An 18926-nucleotide genomic window follows, 5' to 3' on the forward strand; every position below is an offset into this window, starting at 1 on the left:
TGTACGATAGTGAAGTCCTTTGTATTTTCTCCCGTTCTTTCTTACATGCCCCTCCTCTTTTCATTTTGTGTAACAAGCCATCATATTGGTTTAGTCCACTAGGGACCTTTCATTGCACTATGTAGTAATCAATGTGTAAACTATTTTGCTTGTGTTTATGTAATTCTGTGTGATTATTTAGTTAGTTAGTAAATAAATAATTAAGCCAATTTGTATATCGCTGATTCATCATTTATGCTAGGGTTCGCGCAGATATCCAAGGATTTTGCGACATTAAGAATGAGACTTTTACAGAAAATAGTGTTTCCATAGTGGGAAGTTATTCTACTTGACACGTATCGTTTTGTGCAATAAAAGTACTGTACTTCACATTATGTGAGTGTATGACCATTTTGTTGAAATTAAATACATTTACTCTGTGCTGACTTTTTGTATCATTAGAAGGGCTGAATTTCCCTTATCCCAGTCGAACCAAAACATATTTCATTCTTGAATCAACACATTTGGATTAAAAAAATTTAAAACACCAATGGCTCCATATTGTTAGGTACATTAATCACAGTGTTAGAGAAGTGCTTGACTGTTAACATTTTATAATATCATGTCATGTTTTGTGTGTACAGCAAAGAGTTTCTTATATAAACTTTTATGCAATGTGTGTTTACAGTCTGCAGTCCACGAGGACCTGCTGATATCCGGTGCTGCTGGCAGGCGAAACTGGACCTCTGAGGCGGCTGGTCACAAACCTTGGCTCCGGATCAGGACACTGGATCAGGAGCCGTCGATTTTCCTTTCCGAGTCAGAAACAGAACCAAACCGTGAGGGGCAGAGACTCCAGCACCACACAGAACACAACCAGTGGACAGGTGGACTGAACAACCTCAGTCCTGGTGGTCATCAGATAGACAGAGGCTCCAGTCAGGGATCCAGTCAGCAGCCCAGACCCTTCTCTGCACAGTCTCAATGCAGAGATGGAGCAGGACCTGGGGCTGATAGAGTTAGACCCTCCTGTTCCTATGATACAAACACCACAGTATCCATGATGAACAATTCAGGTCACCCTGGGCTTCAGCCTTCACAGAGAGTAGTGGGAGACACCCTCGGTGGGAGTCTAACAGGAAGTCTGTCTTCTCCTTCAGGATCTTGTCTAATGCCTGGTGAATGGGTTCATAGAAGGCCTGCACCTGGGTCTATCCTTCCTCAGTTACCTCATGGTTACCCCACCAATACAGACAGGGTCAGGATGGGCATTCACCACAAGAGGTACCTAGCCTATAACACAACACTCAATCCCAACAACACCCAAACAATAGCTAGAGGTCAAGGATGGAGCTCAAAGACTAACCACCTGAGGGTGGTGGCACCTGCTCCTGCCTCGTCTGGTGTCATTGGGTCACAATGTGGGAGGCCGAGTAATAGGACGAACGCTGACAAGCCATACGCCTGCCCCACATGTGGGAAGCGCTTCGCTAGGGCAGACTATTTGAGGGAGCACCAGGCCGTTCACACCAAGGAGAGGCCCTTCAAGTGCAAACTATGTTACAAGAGCTTCTCCTTCCTGACAAACCTGATCAGACATAGGAGTGTCCACAACCGGGAGAAATTGTAACAGTGTGGGGCTTGAGATGTACACGGGATATCTTGGAACTATTCTTAAGTTGACATATAGTTGTGAAGTGTTCTGCGGAAGAGGGTAATTAACCACATACCCTTCATTAACCCTTTGTTAACTTGTCATTTGAAACAGGCTTGGATATACCTCTTTTTAGAGAGACAGTAAACCTAGGCTAAAACAAGGATAGTTGAATATTTACCTTACTGAGGTGATGGAAGGTAGATGGAATAAAGTCATTATACTATTTTCTACTCTATTCTTGTGAACACACTGTTCTTTCGAAACAAGTCTGCTCTCAGCTTGAAAGATACTGATCATGGGAGATTTGAAGTGTAATGTAATAAACAGTACCGTAATTCAAAGAGCAGCGTGCATACCTTTTTCATTTAAGCACTCCCTTTCGAACTATGATGCCAACCAATCAGATTATTTCTCTTTATTGTACAACAATTTCCACATTTGTGTTTTTATTGTTGTTATTTAGACAGGGAAATCCTGGCATTCAAAATAGGACAAATTTAACTGCGCAGCATCCCATACTTACTGCAGTAGTCTTTCATTTGCGTTGGAGACAGGACTTGGTTGATAGATGTTATCTGGATAACGCTAGCTAGCTGCTAACATGACAAACTGTATGGTTTTTCACACTCAAATAGCCTCCATCATGGAGGTGCTAGTGAATGCAACAGTGGCATACATCTTTAAAGTTGAAACACAGCATAGTTGTCTACATTTGGAAATAACTCCAAGCCAGAAAGAAAACAGGGCATTGCGAAGGAAACTACAGCTACTGGAAACTGAAGTTGGCACGGGAGCGAGCAGAGGACGATGCGAGAGAGTAGTGTAAAGATCCCCAACAGATACAGAGGCATGTCAAGAGGTACAAATTGCCGAAGGCAGAGTCTGCGCGGCCTGTCGCCGTGCATATATAGCTCAGTGCCTGTCGCCTCGTTCACCTTTTGACGTGATCAGATTCATTATCGAGAATATGTTCTTGGTCAGTTTTTGGATAGTATGCAATAATTCCCCTGATTAATTTGGTATTTTGTATTTCATTAGAATCCCCATTAGATGTTGCAAACGCAGCAGCTACTCTTCCTGGGGTCCACACAAAACATAATACAGAATGACATAATACAGAATATCAATAGACAAGAACAGCTCAAGAACAGAACTACATAAAAAAAATGTTAAAGCACACGTTGCCTACATATCAATGCATACACACAAACTATCTCGGTCTAATAAGGGAGAGGCGTTGTGCCGTGAGGTGTTGCTTTATCTGTTTTTTGAAACCAGGTTTGCTGTTTATTTAAGCAGCATGAGATGGAAGGAAATTCCATGCAATAAGGACTATATAATACTGTACGCTTTCTTGAATTTGTTCTGGATTTAGGGACTGTGAAAATACCCCTGGTGGCATGTCTGATGGGATAAGAGTGTGTCAGAGCTGTGTGAAAATTGACTATGCAAACTATTTGGGATTTTCAACACAATGTTTCTTATAAAAAGACGTGATGCAGTCAGTCTCTCCTCAACTCTTAACCAAGAGAGACTGGCATGCATAGTATTTATATCAGCCCTCTGATTACAATGAAGAGCAGAACATGCCGCTCTGTTCTGGGGCAGCTGCAGCTTAACTAGGTCTTTCCTTGCAGCACTGGACACATGACTGGACAATAATCAAGATTAGACAAAACTAGAGGCTGCAGAACTTGCTTTTTGGAGTGTGGTGTCAAAAAATCAGAGCATCTCTTTATTACAGCCAGACTTCTCCCCATCTTTACAACCATTGAATCTATGTTTTGACCATGACAGTTGACAATCTAAGGTAACACCAAGTAATTTTGTCTCCCCAACTTGTTCAACAACCACACCATTCATTACCAGATTCAGCTGAGGTCTAGAATTTAAGGAATGATTTGTACCAAATACAATGCTCTTAGTTTTAGAGATGTTCAGGACCAATTTATTACTGGCCACCCATTCCAAAACAGACTGCAACTCTTTGTTAAGGGTTTCAGTGACTTAATTAGCTGTGGTTGCTGATGCATATATGGACACACATGCTTTGTTTAATGCCAGTGGCAGGTCCTTGGTAAAAATAGAGAAGAGTAGAGGGTCTAGAGAGCTGCCCTGCTGTACACCACACTTTACATGTTTGACATTAGAGAACCTTCCATTAAAAAACACGTTTTGAGTTCTACATTTCTCATAAGAAACTAGCTCCCTGGTACACAGAAAATACCCGAACTCTGAAGCAAGCTTCCAGAAAATTGGAACGGAAATGGCGCCACACCAAACTGGAAGTCTTCCGACTAGCTTGGAAAGAGAGTACCGTGCAGTACCGAAGAGCCCTTACTGCTGCTCGATCATCCTATTTTTCTAACTTAATTGAGGAAAATAAGAACAATCCGAAATTACTTTTTGATACTGTCGCAAAGCTAACTAAAAAGCAGCATTCCCCAAGAGAGGATGGCTTTCACTTTAGCAGTGATAAATTCATGAACTTCTTTGAGGAAAAGATTTTGATTATTAGAAAGCAAATTACGGACTCCTCTTTAAATCTGCGTATTCCTTCAAAGCTCAGTTGTCCTGAGTCTGCACAACTCTGCCAGGACCTAGGATCAAGAGAGACGCTCAAGTGTTTTAGTACTATATCTCTTGACACAATGATGAAAATAATCATGGCCTCTAAACCTTCAAGCTGCATACTGGACCCTATTCCAACTAAACTACTGAAAGAGCTGCTTCCTGTGCTTGGCCCTCCTATGTTGAACATAATAAACGGCTCTCTATCCACCGGATGTGTACCAAACTCACTAAAAGTGGCAGTAATAAAGCCTCTCTTGAAAAAGCCAAACCTTGACCCAGAAAATAGAAAAAACTATCGGCCTATATCGAATCTTCCATTCCTCTCAAAATGTTTAGAAAAGGCTGTTGCGCAGCAACTCACTGCCTTCCTGAAGACAAACAATGTATACGAAATGCTTCAGTCTGGTTTTAGACCCCATCATAGCACTGAGACTGCACTTGTGAAGGTGGTAAATTACATTTTAATGGCATCGGACCGAGGCTCTGCATCTGTCCTCGTGCTCCTAGACCTTAGTGCTGCTTTTGATACCATCGATCACCACATTCTTTTGGAGAGATTGGAAACCCAAATTGGTCTACACGGACAAGTTCTGGCCTAGTTTAGATCTTATCTGTCGGAAAAATATCAGTTTGTCTCTGTGAATGGTTTGTCCTCTGACAAATCAACTGTACATTTCGGTGTTCCTCAAGGTTCCGTTTTAGGACCATTATTGTTTTCACTATATATTTTACCTCTTGGGGATGTCATTCGAAAACATAATATTAACTTTCACTGCTATGTGGATGACACACAGCTGTACATTTCAATGAAACATGGTGAAGCCCCAACATTGCCCTTGCTAGAAGCATGTGTTTCAGACATAAGCAAGTGGATGGCTGCAAACGTTCTACTTTTAAATTCGGACAAAACAGAGATGCTTGTTCTAGGTCCCAAGAAACAAAGAGATCTTCTGTTGAATCTGACAATTAATCTTAATGGTTGTACAGTCGTCTCAAATAAAACTGTGAAGAACCTCGGCGTTACTCTGGACCCTGATCTCTCTTTTGAAGAACATATCAAGACCATTTCAAGGACAGCTTTTTTCCATCTACGTAACATTGCAAAAATCAGAAACGTTCTGTCCAAACATGATGCAGAAAAATGTATCCATGCTTTTGTCACTTCTAGGTTAGACTACTGCAATGCTCTACTTTCCGGCTACCCGGATAAAGCACTAAATAAACTTCAGTTAGTGCTAAATACGGCTGCTAGAATCCTGACTAGAACCAAGAAATTTGATCATATTACTCCAGTGCTAGCCTCCCTACACTGGCTTCCTGTCAAAGCAAGGGTTGATTTCAAGGTTTTACTGCTAACCTACAAAGCATTACATAGGCTTGCTCCTACCTATCTCTCTGATTTGGTCCTGCTGTACATACCTACACGTACGCTATGGTCACAAGACGCAGGCCTACTAATTGTCCCTAGAATTTCTAAGCAAACAGCTGGAGGCAGGGCTTTCTCCTATAGAGCTCCATTTTTATGGAACGGTCTGCCTACCCATGTCAGAGACGCAAACTTGGTCTCAACCTTTAAGTCTTTACTGAAGACTCATCTCTTCAGTGGGTCATATGATTGAGTGTAGTCTGGCCCAGGAGTGGGAAGGTGAACGGAAAGGCTCTGGAGCAACAAACCGCCCTTGCTGTCTCTGCCTGGCCGGTTCCCCTCTTTCCACTGGGATTCTCTGCCTCTATCCCTATTACAGGGGCTGAGTCACTGGCTTACTGGGGCTCTCTAATGCCGTCCCTGAAAGGGGTGCGTCACCTGAGTGGGCTGATTCACTGATGTGTTTATCCTGTCTGAGTTGGTGCCCCCCCTTGGGTTGTGCCATGGTGGAGATCTTTGTGGCTATACTCAGCCTTGTCTCAGGATGGTAAGTTGGTGGTTGAAGATATCCCTCTAGTGGTGTGGGGGCTGTGCTTTGGCAAAGTGGGTGGGGTTATATCCTTCCTGTTTGGCCCTGTCCGGGGGTGTCATCGGATGGGGCCACAGTGTCTCCTGACCCCTCCTGTCTCAGCCTCCAGTATTTATGCTGCAGTAGTTTATGTGTCGGGTGGCTAGGGTCAGTTTGTTATATCTGGAGTACTTCTCCTGTCCTATTCGGTGTCCTGTGTGAATTTAAGTGTGCTTTCTCTAATTCTCTCTTTCTTTCTCTCTCTCGGAGGACCTGAGCCCTCGGACCATGCCCCAGGACTACCTGACGTGATGACTACTTGCTGTCTCCAGTCCACCTGGCCGTGCTGCTGCTCCAGTTTCAACTGTTCTGCCTTATTATTATTCGACCATGCTGGTAATTTATGAACATTCGAACATCTTGGCCATGTTCTGTTATAATCTCCACCCGGCACAGCCAGAAGAGGACTGGCCACCCCACATAGCCTGGTTCCTCTCTAGGTTTCTTCCTAGGTTTTGGTCCTTCTAGGGAGTTTTTCCTAGCCACCGTGCTTCTACACCTGCATTGCTTGCTGTTTGGGTTTTTAGGCTGGGTTTCTGTACAGCACTTTGAGATATCAGCTGATGTACGAAGGGCTATATAAATAAATTTGATTTGAAATTTGATTTATTAGATAGGTAGCACTGAATCCAAGATATGGCAGAGGTTGAACGCCATAACACATACGTTTTTTCAACAACAGGTTATGGTCAATAATATCTCAAATCTAACAGTGCAACTTATCAATTTCTTTCAACCAATCATCAGTCATTTGTGTCATTGCAGTACATGAGTGCCCTTCTCTATAAGCATGCTGAAAGTCTGTTGTTAATTTGTTTACAGAGAAATAGCATTGTATTTGGTCACACACATTTTTTCCCAACAGTTTGCTCAGAGCTGGCAGCAAGCTAATAGGTCTGCTGTTAGAACAAGAAAAGGCCGCTTGACCACTCTTGGGTAGCGGAATTATTGGGCTTCCCTCCAGGCCTCAGGACAAAGACTTTCCTCTAGGCTCAGATTAAAAATATGACAGATAGGAGTGGCTATAGAGTCAGCTACCATCCTCAGTACCTTTCCATCTAAATTGTCAATGCCAGGAGATTTGTCATTATTGATCGATAACAATAATTATCTCTAGCCAGCACAAAGACACAATATCATATTCTAACCAGGTTCTTGATTACTGCACTTATTATTATTTACTCAACAAAAACTGTGATGCATGGGACATAATACATTGATCAATAAATAGTATATCAAGAAGTTATGAGAAATGTTGCCTTACATCCTTGCCAATTCTAGACATTGTCAATAGTATGGAATAGATATTGACACAATAGTATACCATTGAGCATTGACAGTAGCTAACCAAACTACCTCTTTTCCTTCTATCACTCTCAGGTGAAGGAGGTCTCACTGGAGGCCACAGGAGCTTTGTGAAGCCAGTGGGACACAAACCATGGAGAGATGGCCAACCAATCACTGTTATCCTGGGGTCAAGCTGGAGAGGTCAAGGACCTGACTCAGCACCAAGGAGGTCAGTGGAACGCTGAGCGCCGTCCTCAAGTCAGAGACAGACACCGAGACTTTAACGGGGCTGGGGCGACTGAGCTGTCCGCCTTTCCCCATTTAGAGAATTTACTTTACGGTAACCTGAGCCCAAGGACTGTTCTGTCCAATCGGGACACAAGTGATGTGTTACAGGTCCTGTTCATACGCTACAGAGACAGAGATGATACCTGGTGACATGTCTGTGGGATTTGTTACACAGACTAATCCAATGAGAGGGGACTGGAACCAGTACAGTATACTCTGTAGGGCGCCTAGATAAGAAAGGGATGCCCTTTTTGTGTGTCTAATCTTGTCTTTGAGGCTGCATAGCCAGCTACCTACTATCTTGAAACTCACTGACAACTATTTTTACTTACTTTACCAGCTTGTTATGGTTTGTGACCCTGTGTTACCCAGCACAGTGAGTGTCAAGAAGCAAGAGTAGACTGGATCAGGTGGCTAGTTGGTCTTGGCAGCAGGAAAGAAAGTGCAGTGGGACGTTTTTATTTTTACCTTTTATTTAACTAGGCAAGTCAGTTAAGAACAAATTCTTATTTTCAATGACGGCCTAGGAACAGTGGGTTAACCTCCTTGTCCAAGGGCAGAACGACAGATTTTTACCTTGTCAGCTCGGGGATTCGATCTTGCAACTTTTCAGTTACTAGTCCAACACTCTAACCACTAGGATACCTACCTACCTGCTTTTAAGTATGTAAAAGGACTTCAGTTTGTACTTAACAATCCAATCTAATGTTATTTTGTGCATGTCCCCACAATATGTAATAAGGTTTACAGAGAAAATACACAAACAAATATACTGTTTTTGTTTAAAAGTAAGGTGATCTCCTTATGACACTAACTTTCCTCGTTAGCTCATCGAATAGCATCTGAACCTTTGTTGAAGTGTATTTCATTTACTGCCAATGGGGATGTGCATTGTTTGACACTCTTTCCACATATGAATGAGGGAGTTTTATTAAGCTGAACCGGTGTGCACCAGGATATGGCTCATGATGTGAACGGGCGAAAGCGGTGAGAGACGAGCGTCCTGCTCAAATAGAACCGTAATCTACCCCACCAGGTCATATTGTCAACAAGGCAGCGTGGTGCATCGTTCAGGAACATACACCATATATTTTCCAGAAATAAATACTTTTCTATCTAGTTTAAGGCAGATAAAGTATGTATGCGTTTTGCATGTGTTGTAATCATTACTCCACGTGCTTAGCACGTCACTTTGTTTTGAGACAACTTCGCCATGTCACCTGGTTCACACCCAGGAGGCAGCCCGGTTTCAAAATGAATTCAATCACTTTTCACCTGACAAAATCTCTGCCCACCTGGGCACCTATGCCATGCCATCTAATCTCCTCATTGGAATTTAAAATCGGATCGCAGCTGCTGTTTTGAAGGGCCGTAGAACCGTTTTTTTCCCTCCAGAAAATCTGCAATCCACATGAACCTATCCCAGCCACCATATTATTTTTCGAAGCCCAATTGATTCTGAATTCGAGCATTTCAAATGTATTGGTATGATCAGAATGTATTGGTATGATCAAATGTATTGGTATGATCAGGGTGTCAAACTCAATTCCTGGAGGAGCGAGTGTCAGTTTCTTAGTTTGGAACTCCTCTCACCTGGTTTTCTAGGTCTTAATTGAACATGAATTCAAAGGTAATAACCCAGTAGACACGCGGCTCTCCTGGAATTGAGTTTGACACCCCTGGACAAAGCTGTTGGACTGACTGTTCCAGGGAGTTCCAGCCTGGCTACCCATCAAATTTGCTTTTGTAGGATATTATGCAGTTATACTGTAGATAGAATTATGGTAGACTGATGATATGCAGACATTATAAAGTACCAGGAGTAAGGTGGAGCACCACCCAAGATGGCTCTAGGTCTGGTGGGTCCTGTCCATGACCTATGAATGTAAACACCGAGAATGTGGTTGCAGAGCATAAATAGAGTCATTGCAGGACACCATTAAGGCACCTTCCTGATGCCAATGAATCATTTGATCAAAAAGGCACTGCATTTTCTGAGGTGGAAGAGGCTGTCAGTTGATACCTGACGTGGTTGACCTCTTCTTCCAATGGGGGAGTCTCCAATTGGCATTGATAGCTTAACCAATGTGCAGACTTTAAAGGGGCAATCAGCAGTTGCTACTTATAAATTAATTATATGTATCCATTGATTCTTGAATAATATAAATTACAAATGCCTCATGAGCTTAGTTCAATTATCGCAACCCATCAGAACCCAAAATACAAGCGTGTTTTACTACAATGTTTGTACATAAAGGAAATGTCAACTAACACTATCGCCTCAAAACATGGTCAAAACTATTATTTTCATATCATGGATGGTTGGTCCTTGCAACCGTAGCTCTGTCTATGAATTTGATGCTTTACGTTTCTCCAGGTCCATCTCTCAGCTTTTCAGCGTACCAGGGGTGGGGAAACCGCTTTGTTATTATTTCTACTGCTGATTTCCATATCTTGGAATGATGGAAACATAAATATCAAAGTGGCATTAATATGATAACTTTTAATACATTTGTAATGCATGCCATGCTAGACATGACAATAATTCAGTGTTAACATTTACCATTAGGTCAAGTATCTATTATTACCTTACAAGTGTACAGACATCTTGTAATGTCATTGACATTCTAGAAGGGATCAGATTAAAACAGATCATAGCCAGATAGATACTATAATGTAACCAGTGGTGTAAAATACTTAAGTAAAAATATTTTAAAGTACTACTTAAGTCGTTTTTGGAGGTATCTGTACTCTACTATTTATACTTTTACAACTTTTAATTCACTACATAAATAATGTAGTTTTTACTCTAAACATTTTCCATGACACCCAACAGTACTCCTTACATGACGAATCCTCAGCAGGACAGGAAAATTGTCAAATATACACACTTATCAGGAGAACATGTGGTCATCCCTACTGCCTCTGGCAGACTCACTGAATACAAATGCATCATTTGTAAATTGTCTGAGTGTTGGAGTGTACCCCTGGCTATTCCTTAATTATAAAAACAAGAAAACGGTGTATCTGCTTTGCTTAATATCAGGAATTTGAAATTATTTATACTTTTACTTTTGATACTTAAGTATATTTTAGCAATTACCTTTACTTTTATACTTAAGTATATTTAGAACCAAATACTTTAAAACTTATACTCAAGTAGTATTTTACTGGGTGACTTAAAACTTTTACTTGAGTAACTTTCTATTAAGGTATCTATACTTTTACACAAGTATGAGAATTGTGTACTTTTTCCACCACTGAGAGTAAATAGCTACCTTACTGAGTAACGTTAGTTATCTTCACTTTCTTCCAGTAGTAGACTACTACTCAGTCTGTCAAAGTCGCCAGCTTTTTTATTGATTTCAAGAAGTGCAACGCACCATACCAACGTCAATGATGCAACTTTAGCTCTATTTGTTGTATCTGAAAATAAGCAATTATACTCGTAACTATATCTAATTCGTTAGCAAGCTTGCTTAGTTCACATGCAGCGTGGTATTTAGCTTGTTATCTGTCAGTCAATCGTTAATAGCTGGACGGACGCGTCAATGCGATTAGGCAGACTGCTTCTCATCGAACACCGCGGTGAAAGGGATGCTGAGAGCCCATTGGCTATCGAACGACCAATAGCGTGAGACGTGGGCCTTGAATATTTCGGTTCACTACCGTAATTCAAAGAACAGCGCGCAATATTTTCATTTAACAACCCACTTTGAGCTATGACGCCAACCAATAAGATCCCTTTCTCTTCAGTGTAACCGGAAGTGAACAGCGACCAAGTACAATTTCCACGTTAGCATTTTTATTTGTGATATTTGGACGTTTATTAACACCATGGAACTCAAAATATGACTAATTGAACTGCACCAAATCACATACTTACACCCTGTAGTATTTAATTTGTGTTGGAGACAGGGCTTGGTTGATAAATGTTATCTAGGTAACGCTAGTTAGCTAGCTGTGAACATTAGCCAACATGGCTAACTGTGTGGTTTTTCACACTCAAATAGCCTCCATCATGGAGGTGCTAGCGAATGCAGCCGTGGCAGATATATGTAAGCTCGTAGACGACGACTATGCAGTGTTTCGTTTGGAAATAACTCAAAGCCAGAAAGAAAACAGGGCATTGCGGAGGAAACTACATCTATTGGAACTGAAGGTGGCACGGGAGCGCGCAGATAGAACAACGCGAGAGCGCGTCCTTGCTAATCGTCCCAGTAGTGTCAAGATCCTCGAGCGAGGAATGGAAAGAGGTACGCACATTTTTCAGGGCGAAGAGGCTGCAGGGCCTGTCGCCCGTTCCATGCTGCACATGTGTGACTTTAGATGTCTTAACCAGATATGTTGTAATGGGTCTTGGCCGTTTGTTGGATAGTATGCAATAATTGCTTGGCTATTTTGCACAATGACAAAATATCTAACCAGATAATTGATTTACGGTATGTCCTATTATTTACTTATTGAAAACAACGTGCTGCATTGAACATAGTCAATCAATCTATAAAGAGTATATCAAGAAGTTATGTGAGGTGTTACCTTACATCCTTGTCAATTCTAAACCGTGTCAAAACGGTCAATAGTGTACAATGTAGTGTTGAGCATTGACCATAGCTAAACCTAACAACCTCTTTTCCCCAATCACTCTCTCAGGTGAAGGAAATCTCACTGGAGGCTACAGGAGCTTTGTGAAGCTAGCGGGACACAAAACATGGAGAGATGACCAACCAATCACTGTTGATGAGGGGAGTAGAACCTCAACTCAGCACGTTATCGTGATAGAGGTTAGTGTAATAGTATTACATCCAAATTACAGTACATCAAATGTGGCCAGTTTATTTCAGAAAGGCTCCCCTCAGCTATTCACTTGCTTACATGTACATCCTCATTTATCTGCCATAGGGAAGTCTCACCAACTCCCCTATGACAAGGTTATCTAATCCTATTTATGTACCGGTAATAACCTCCTTTCTTGCCAGCCTGCAGATGCAGAGGCTGCAGGTCCTGGGGTCAAGCTGGAGAGGTCTGAAGGAGAGGAGGACCCACGACACAGCAGAAACATCCAGGCTGGAGCGGCTGGAGCGCCCTCTGTAGCCACGGAGGACCCCACCACAATGCTAGTTCCGCCCAGGATCCGACGCAGCATCACAGAGGACAGTGGAACGCAGAACGCTGTCCTTAAGTCAGAGACAGACACAGAGACTTTAACTGTAACACAAAGGATTTTGCACACAGGATCTGACCACAGGTCAGACCCAGAGATACTGGAGCTGGGGGGACTGGGCTGTCGTTCTGCTCCCGGCTCAGAGTATTTACTTTACGGTAACCCAAGGACAGTTCTGTCCCATCAGGATTCAGGTGACGCATTACAGACTGGCAATGATCCATCTTGTTCTTACACTGCAGAGACAGGGATGATACCTGGTGACATGCCTGTGGGCTTAGATACACAGACTAATCCAATGAGAGGGGACTGGAACCGGTACAGTAGTAGTGTGTACTCTGAAGACTGCCTGGATGAGAAAGGGGAGGGTCTGGCCTTAGATGATGTGACTGTGAAAATGGAGGGCGACGCTCCTCTGACATGGAATGAAGTCGAGACTCATTTAGGAGAAGGACACTCGCAGGACAACAGCAGTGACTTCTTAGACTACAGGGAAAACTTAGATACAAATCTAAATGTCACAACCAACTCCTCTTTACACCCAGTGTCCATGTCAATGACACCTTCCGATTCACAAGGCCTGTTCGATCAGGTATTGAACTCAAATGACCAAAGGTCCAAGGCTCGGGGAGGGGGAGCAAAAATTTGCAGTAAAGAGAAGCGGTTCCTTTGCATGTTCTGTAATAAAGGCTTCAGCTGCCCCCAGAAGGTGGAGATTCACCAGAGGGTCCACACAGGGGAAAAACCCTACAGCTGTACCCAGTGCCACATGCGCTTTGCCCATGCTGGCAACCTGAAGAGGCACCAGAGGGTTCACACAGGGGAGAAACCCTACAGCTGTCCCCAATGTGAGAAAAGGTTCTCCCATCAGCACCACCTGAAGATGCACCTGAAGGTCCACACGGGAGAGAGGCCATTCAGAGAGTAACTACCTTAGGATACAGCAGCAGAAAAAACATTCCCAATCTATAACATAGAAAGTAACCATTCCACTTGATAGCTTCTGACTTTGACATCAAACCCTGAATTAAAGACAAAGATGAGTGTTGTCAACAGAAAAGATCCACAGATGCATTTTGGAATAATGAGAGTAACAGATTTCAGTGTTGAATATTCCTGGGTAGAATATTGCATCCAGACATTGTGATATATAAGGCATATATAAGCCTAATGAGTCTGTTACATATTGTGTTTGTACTGTGTATGATATATGATGTTCACAAATTTCATTCCTTCCATTCAACTACTTGTTTTTTTTGCCCAAGACACTTTTAATGAGTATATTAATAACAGTCTATCAGGTTCATGCAGATGTATGTGTGTTTTCATATGGTGAATTTAAAACGTGTATGTTTAATAAATAAACATTTTGACTTTGTTCTCGTTATTTGAAACTCCCTTTAATATACATCACATCTGATCTCACCCTATTCTACATAAACCCGACAGAGCTTTATAACCAATATACACTTACTACATATACCTACACATATACACACTAGCAAACACCTACTGTACACCTCAAAATAGTTTAATCAGGTTTGTCTGATGACTGACTTCTCATAGCCGACTCATTTATCCACAACATATTCATGTCCACCATGATGGGTTTAACAACAATGAAGTCATTCTGTAACTACAGTATAGGACTCAAAAGTAGTGAGGATGGGTAAAAACGGCGTGTTGAAAGTGTGTGTGTGTGTATATGTACATACCTGAGGGAGTGTATGTTAGTGTAATCTGTATCACCTCTCTCTTCCAGGAAGAGGAGGTGATGCTGGTGAAGGAGGAGGGGTGTGAGGAGGGTTTGGAGAATGATGGGATCAAATTGGGATCATAATAGGGGCTGCACCAAATGTTTGATGCATTATAATAATTGATTATGCTTATGTTGTATTAATAGAAGAGAGACATCAGTTGTATGTGTGATGTTTGATCTTTGACTTCTGTCTACAGCTGTATTTTGATTAAAATTGTTATGATTTATAAGTGCACATTTTGAGTGTTCCTTATTTGTTAAGTAACCATTAGGCTACCCTGGGGCAGGGTAGCCTAGTGGTTAGAGCATTGGACTAGAAACCGGAAGCTTACAAGTTCAAACCCCTGAGCTGACAAGGTACAAATCTGTCATTCTGCCCCTGAACAGACAGTTAACCCACTGTTCCTAGGCCATCATTGAAAATAAGAATTTGTTCTAAACTGACTTGCCAGGTTAAATAAATTTTAAAAATTAAAAAAAACAAACGGAGCACAGAAAAACGGAACCAACAAGAAACCTGAGGGGACCATGGTCATGGAGGTCAACCAGACAACACCTACTCTTGAACCCACATAGGAACCAGCTGAGCAGCATAGGACCACACACAGTCTCACTGAGGTGAGCCCAATGTTAACTACTGTCTGCATATCAGCCACACCCGTTGCTGACAGGTGTATAAAATCAAACAATCTCCATAGACAAACATTGGCAGAAGAATGGCCTTTCAATTACTTTTAACATGGCACCGTCATAGGATGCAACCTTTCCAACAAATCAGTTCATAAGATGTCTGCCCTGCTAGAGCGGCCCTGGTCAACTGTAAGTGCCGTTATTGTGAGTGGAAATGTCTAGGCGCAACAACGGCTCAGCCGCTAAGTGGAAGAACACACAAACTCACAGAACGGGACTGCCGAGTGCTGAAGCACGTAGCGGATAAAAATCATCTGTCCTCGGTTGCAACACTCACTACCGAGTAAAACAAACGGTCTCTGGAAGCAACATCAGCACAAGAACTGTTTGTCAGGAGCTTCATGAAATGGGTTTCCATGGCCGAGCAGCCACACACAAGCTTAAGATCACCATGCGCTTTGCCAAGCATCGGCTGGGGTGGTGTAAATCTCACCGCCATTGGACTCTGGAGCAGTGGAAACGTGTTCTCTGGAGTGCTGAATCATGCTTCACCATCTGGCAGTCCGACGGACGAATCTGGATTTGGTGGATGCCAAGAGAACACTACTTGCCCAAATGCATAGTGCCAACTGTAAAGTTTGGCGGAGGAGGAATAATAGTGAAGGGAAATCTTAACACTACAGCATACAATGACTTTCTATACAATTCTGTGCTTCCAACTGTGGCAACAGTTTGGGGAAACCATTTCCAGTTTCAGCATAACAATGCTCCCATGCACAAAGCGAGGTCCATACAGAATTGGTTTGTCAAGATCGGTGTGGAAGAACTTGACTGGCCTGCACAGAGCCCTGACCTCAACTCCATCGAACACCTTTGGGATGAATTGGAATGCCGACTGCGAGCCAGGTCTAATCGTCCAACATCAGTCAAATCAAATCAAATGTTATTTGTCACATACACGTGTTTATCAGATGTTATTTGGGGAGGCAGCAAATGCTTGTACCTGACCTCACTAATGCTCGTGACTGAATGGAAGCAAGTCCCCACAGCAAAGTTCCAACATCTAGTGGAAAGCCTTCCAAGAAGAGTGGAGGCTGTTATAGCAGCAAAGGGGGGGACCAACTCCATATTAATGCCCATGATTTTGGAATGAGATGTTCGAAGAGCAGGTGTCAACATACTTTTGGTCATGTAGTGTATTAGGTCAGAGCCTGTATCCACAAAGCATCTCAGAGTAGGAGTGATGATCTAGGATCAGTTTAGCCTTTTAAATCATAATGAATAAGACTATGATGGGGACCTGATCCCAGATCAGCACTTATATTCGGAGACTCTTTGTGGCTACAGGTAAAGGTTTTGATAAATGTTTTCTTAAAGATGCACTATGCAGAAATCACTCCGCCATTTCCTGGTTGTTAAAATTCTAATAGTTTGCCTAATTTCAGTTTGTGACAAAACAAGCAAATATTTTTACTTAATATTAACACCATTTGAAATGTAGATTTTGATAGACCAATGTATCAGCTATTTCACCACGTAAAAGAACAACCTTATTCCTTCATTTTTTAAATAAAATGCAACTAACTTGATTTATGTCAACTCCGTCAGACACCATGAAAGGCATTTCATTTTAACATGTATTGTGTTTAACGGCTTTGATTGTATAATCATAGATTATTCAAATACAGTGGGGAGAACAAGTATTTGATACAATGCTGATTTTGCAGGTTTTCCTACTTACAAAGCATGTAGAGGTCTGTAATTTTTATTACAGGTACACTTCAACTGTGAGAGACGGAATCTAAAACAAAAATCCAGAAAATCACATTGTATGATTTTTAAGTAATGAATTTGCATTTTATTGCATGACATAAGTATTTGATGCATCAGAAAGCAGAACTTAATATTTGGTACAGAAACCTTTGTTTGCAATTACAGAGATCATACGTTTCCTGTAGTTCTTAACCAGGTTTGCAAACACTGCAGCAGGGATTTTGGCCCACTCCTCCATACAGACCTTCTCCAGATCCTTCAGGTTTCGGGGCTGTCACTGGGAAATAATGACTTACAGCTCCCTCCAAAGATTTTCTATTAGGTTCTGGTCTGGAGACTGGCTAGGCCACTCCAGGATCTTGAGAGGCTTCTTACGGAGCCACTCCTTAGTTGCCCTGGGTGTGTGTTTCGGGTCGTTGTCATGCTGGAAGACCCAGCCACGACCCATCTTCAATGCTCTTACTGAGGGAAGGAGGTTGTTGGCCAAGATCTTGCGATACATGGCCCCATCCATCCTCCCCTCAATACGGTGCAGTCATTCTGTCACCTTTGCAGAAAAGCATCCCCAAAGAATGATGTTTCCACCTCCATTCTTCACGGTTGGGATGGTGTTCTTGGGGTTGTAATCATCCTTCTTCTTCCTCCAAACATGGCGAGTGGAGTTTAGACCAAAAAGCTCTATTTTTGTCTCATCAGACCACATGACCTCCCATTCCTCCTCTGGATCATCCAGATGGTCATTGGCAAACTTCAGACGGACCTGGACATGCGCTGGCTTGAGCAGGGGGACCTTGCGTGCGCTGCAGGATTTTAATCCATGGCGGCGTAGTGTGTTACTAATGGTTTTCTTTGGGACTGTGGTCCCAGCTCTCTTCAGGTCATTGACCAGCTCCTGCTGTGTAGTTCTGGGATGATCCCTCACCTTCCTCATGATCATTGATGCCCCACGAGGTGAGATCTTGCATGGAGCCCCAGACCGAGGGTGATTGACCGTCATCTTGAACTTCTTCCATTCTCTAATAATTGCGCCAACAGTTGTTGCCTTCTCACCAAGCTGCTTGCCTATTGTCCTGTAGCCCATCCCAGCCTTGTGCAGGTCTACAATTTTATCCCTGATGTCCTTACACAGCTCTCTGGTCTTGGGCATTGTGGAGAGGTTGGCGTCTGTTTGATTGAGTGTGTGGACAGGTGACTTTTATACAGATAATGAGTTCAAACAGGTGCAGTTAATGCAGGTAATGAGTGGAGAACAGGAGGGCTCCTTAAAGAAAACCTAACAGGTCTGTGAGAGCCGGAATTCTTACTGGTTGGTAGGTGATCAAATACTTATGACATGCAATAAAATGCAAATGAATTACTTAAAAATCATACAATGTGATTTTCTGGATTTTTGTTTTAGATTCCGTCTCTCACAGTTGAAGTGTACCTATGATAAAAATTACAGACCTCTACATGCTTTGTAAGTAGGAAAACCTGCAAAATCGGCAGTGTTTCAAATACAAATACTATAATAGTTCTCCCCACTGTATGTAATACAAACCTCCAAATGTTTTGCATGTTTTCCTAGATTCAGAACATAAAACATGTCCCTTAGGTCTAGCAAAGCAAGTACTTCAATAGCTCAAGCATATGTTGCAGAACAGTGATTCAAATATTTTTTCATAATATTTACAAAGAAGTTGATCTTAAGGGCCTGGTCACTTGAACAAATAACAGAGTTTACAACAAATACTCAAACCAACATATTTTTCTTCCATACAAATATTTATAAAATATAAAAAATGCTTCATTTGAAAATCCACAACAAAAACCATACACATT

General features: G+C 42.2%; 2 protein-coding genes across 4 annotated transcripts in view; both read left to right on the top strand.

Annotated features, from left to right (window-relative positions):
* LOC135506936 (uncharacterized) overlaps positions 1-3694 on the top strand; it is a 33874-nt gene extending 30180 nt beyond the window's left edge. The window contains exon 7 of the mRNA XM_064926371.1: positions 668-3694. Within this exon, the coding sequence (XP_064782443.1) occupies positions 668-1609 (942 nt within the window). The 3' untranslated portion in view covers positions 1610-3694. The remainder of the gene's footprint in view (positions 1-667) is intronic.
* A 2173-nt stretch (positions 3695-5867) lies between these two features.
* Positions 5868-14321, top strand: LOC135506953 (gastrula zinc finger protein XlCGF48.2-like). 3 transcript variants are annotated; one of them, XM_064926390.1, is made up of 4 exons: positions 5868-6540; positions 7585-7720; positions 12433-12563; positions 12759-14321. In XM_064926390.1, exons 2-4 carry the CDS (start codon positions 7651-7653, stop codon positions 13869-13871), a joined length of 1314 nt encoding a protein of 437 aa, XP_064782462.1. In that variant the 5' UTR covers positions 5868-6540; positions 7585-7650; the 3' UTR covers positions 13872-14321. The 3 variants fall into 3 exon arrangements, with proteins under 3 accessions (XP_064782462.1, XP_064782463.1, XP_064782461.1); XM_064926391.1 differs by lacking the exon at positions 5868-6540 and having other exon boundaries at positions 7461-7720; XM_064926389.1 differs by lacking the exons at positions 5868-6540; positions 7585-7720 and adding an exon at positions 11334-12035.
* The last annotated feature ends 4605 nt before the right edge of the window (positions 14322-18926 follow it).

The sequence above is a fragment of the Oncorhynchus masou genome, chromosome 20 (assembly GCF_036934945.1).
Source record: "Oncorhynchus masou masou isolate Uvic2021 chromosome 20, UVic_Omas_1.1, whole genome shotgun sequence".
NCBI classification, from domain to species: domain Eukaryota; kingdom Metazoa; phylum Chordata; class Actinopteri; order Salmoniformes; family Salmonidae; genus Oncorhynchus; species Oncorhynchus masou.

What these genes read in the sequence shown, in the direction of transcription:
- LOC135506953 (XM_064926389.1), top strand. Translation starts at nt 11,759, where the DNA reads ATGGCTAACTGTGTGGTTTTTCACACTCAAATAGCCTCCATCATGGAG. An exon ending in CGAGCGAGGAATGGAAAGAG is followed by an intron (nt 12,036 to 12,432) that starts GTACGCACATTT and finishes TCACTCTCTCAG; the next exon opens with GTGAAGGAAATCTCACTGGA. An exon ending in AGCACGTTATCGTGATAGAG is followed by an intron (nt 12,564 to 12,758) that starts GTTAGTGTAATA and finishes CTTTCTTGCCAG; the next exon opens with CCTGCAGATGCAGAGGCTGC.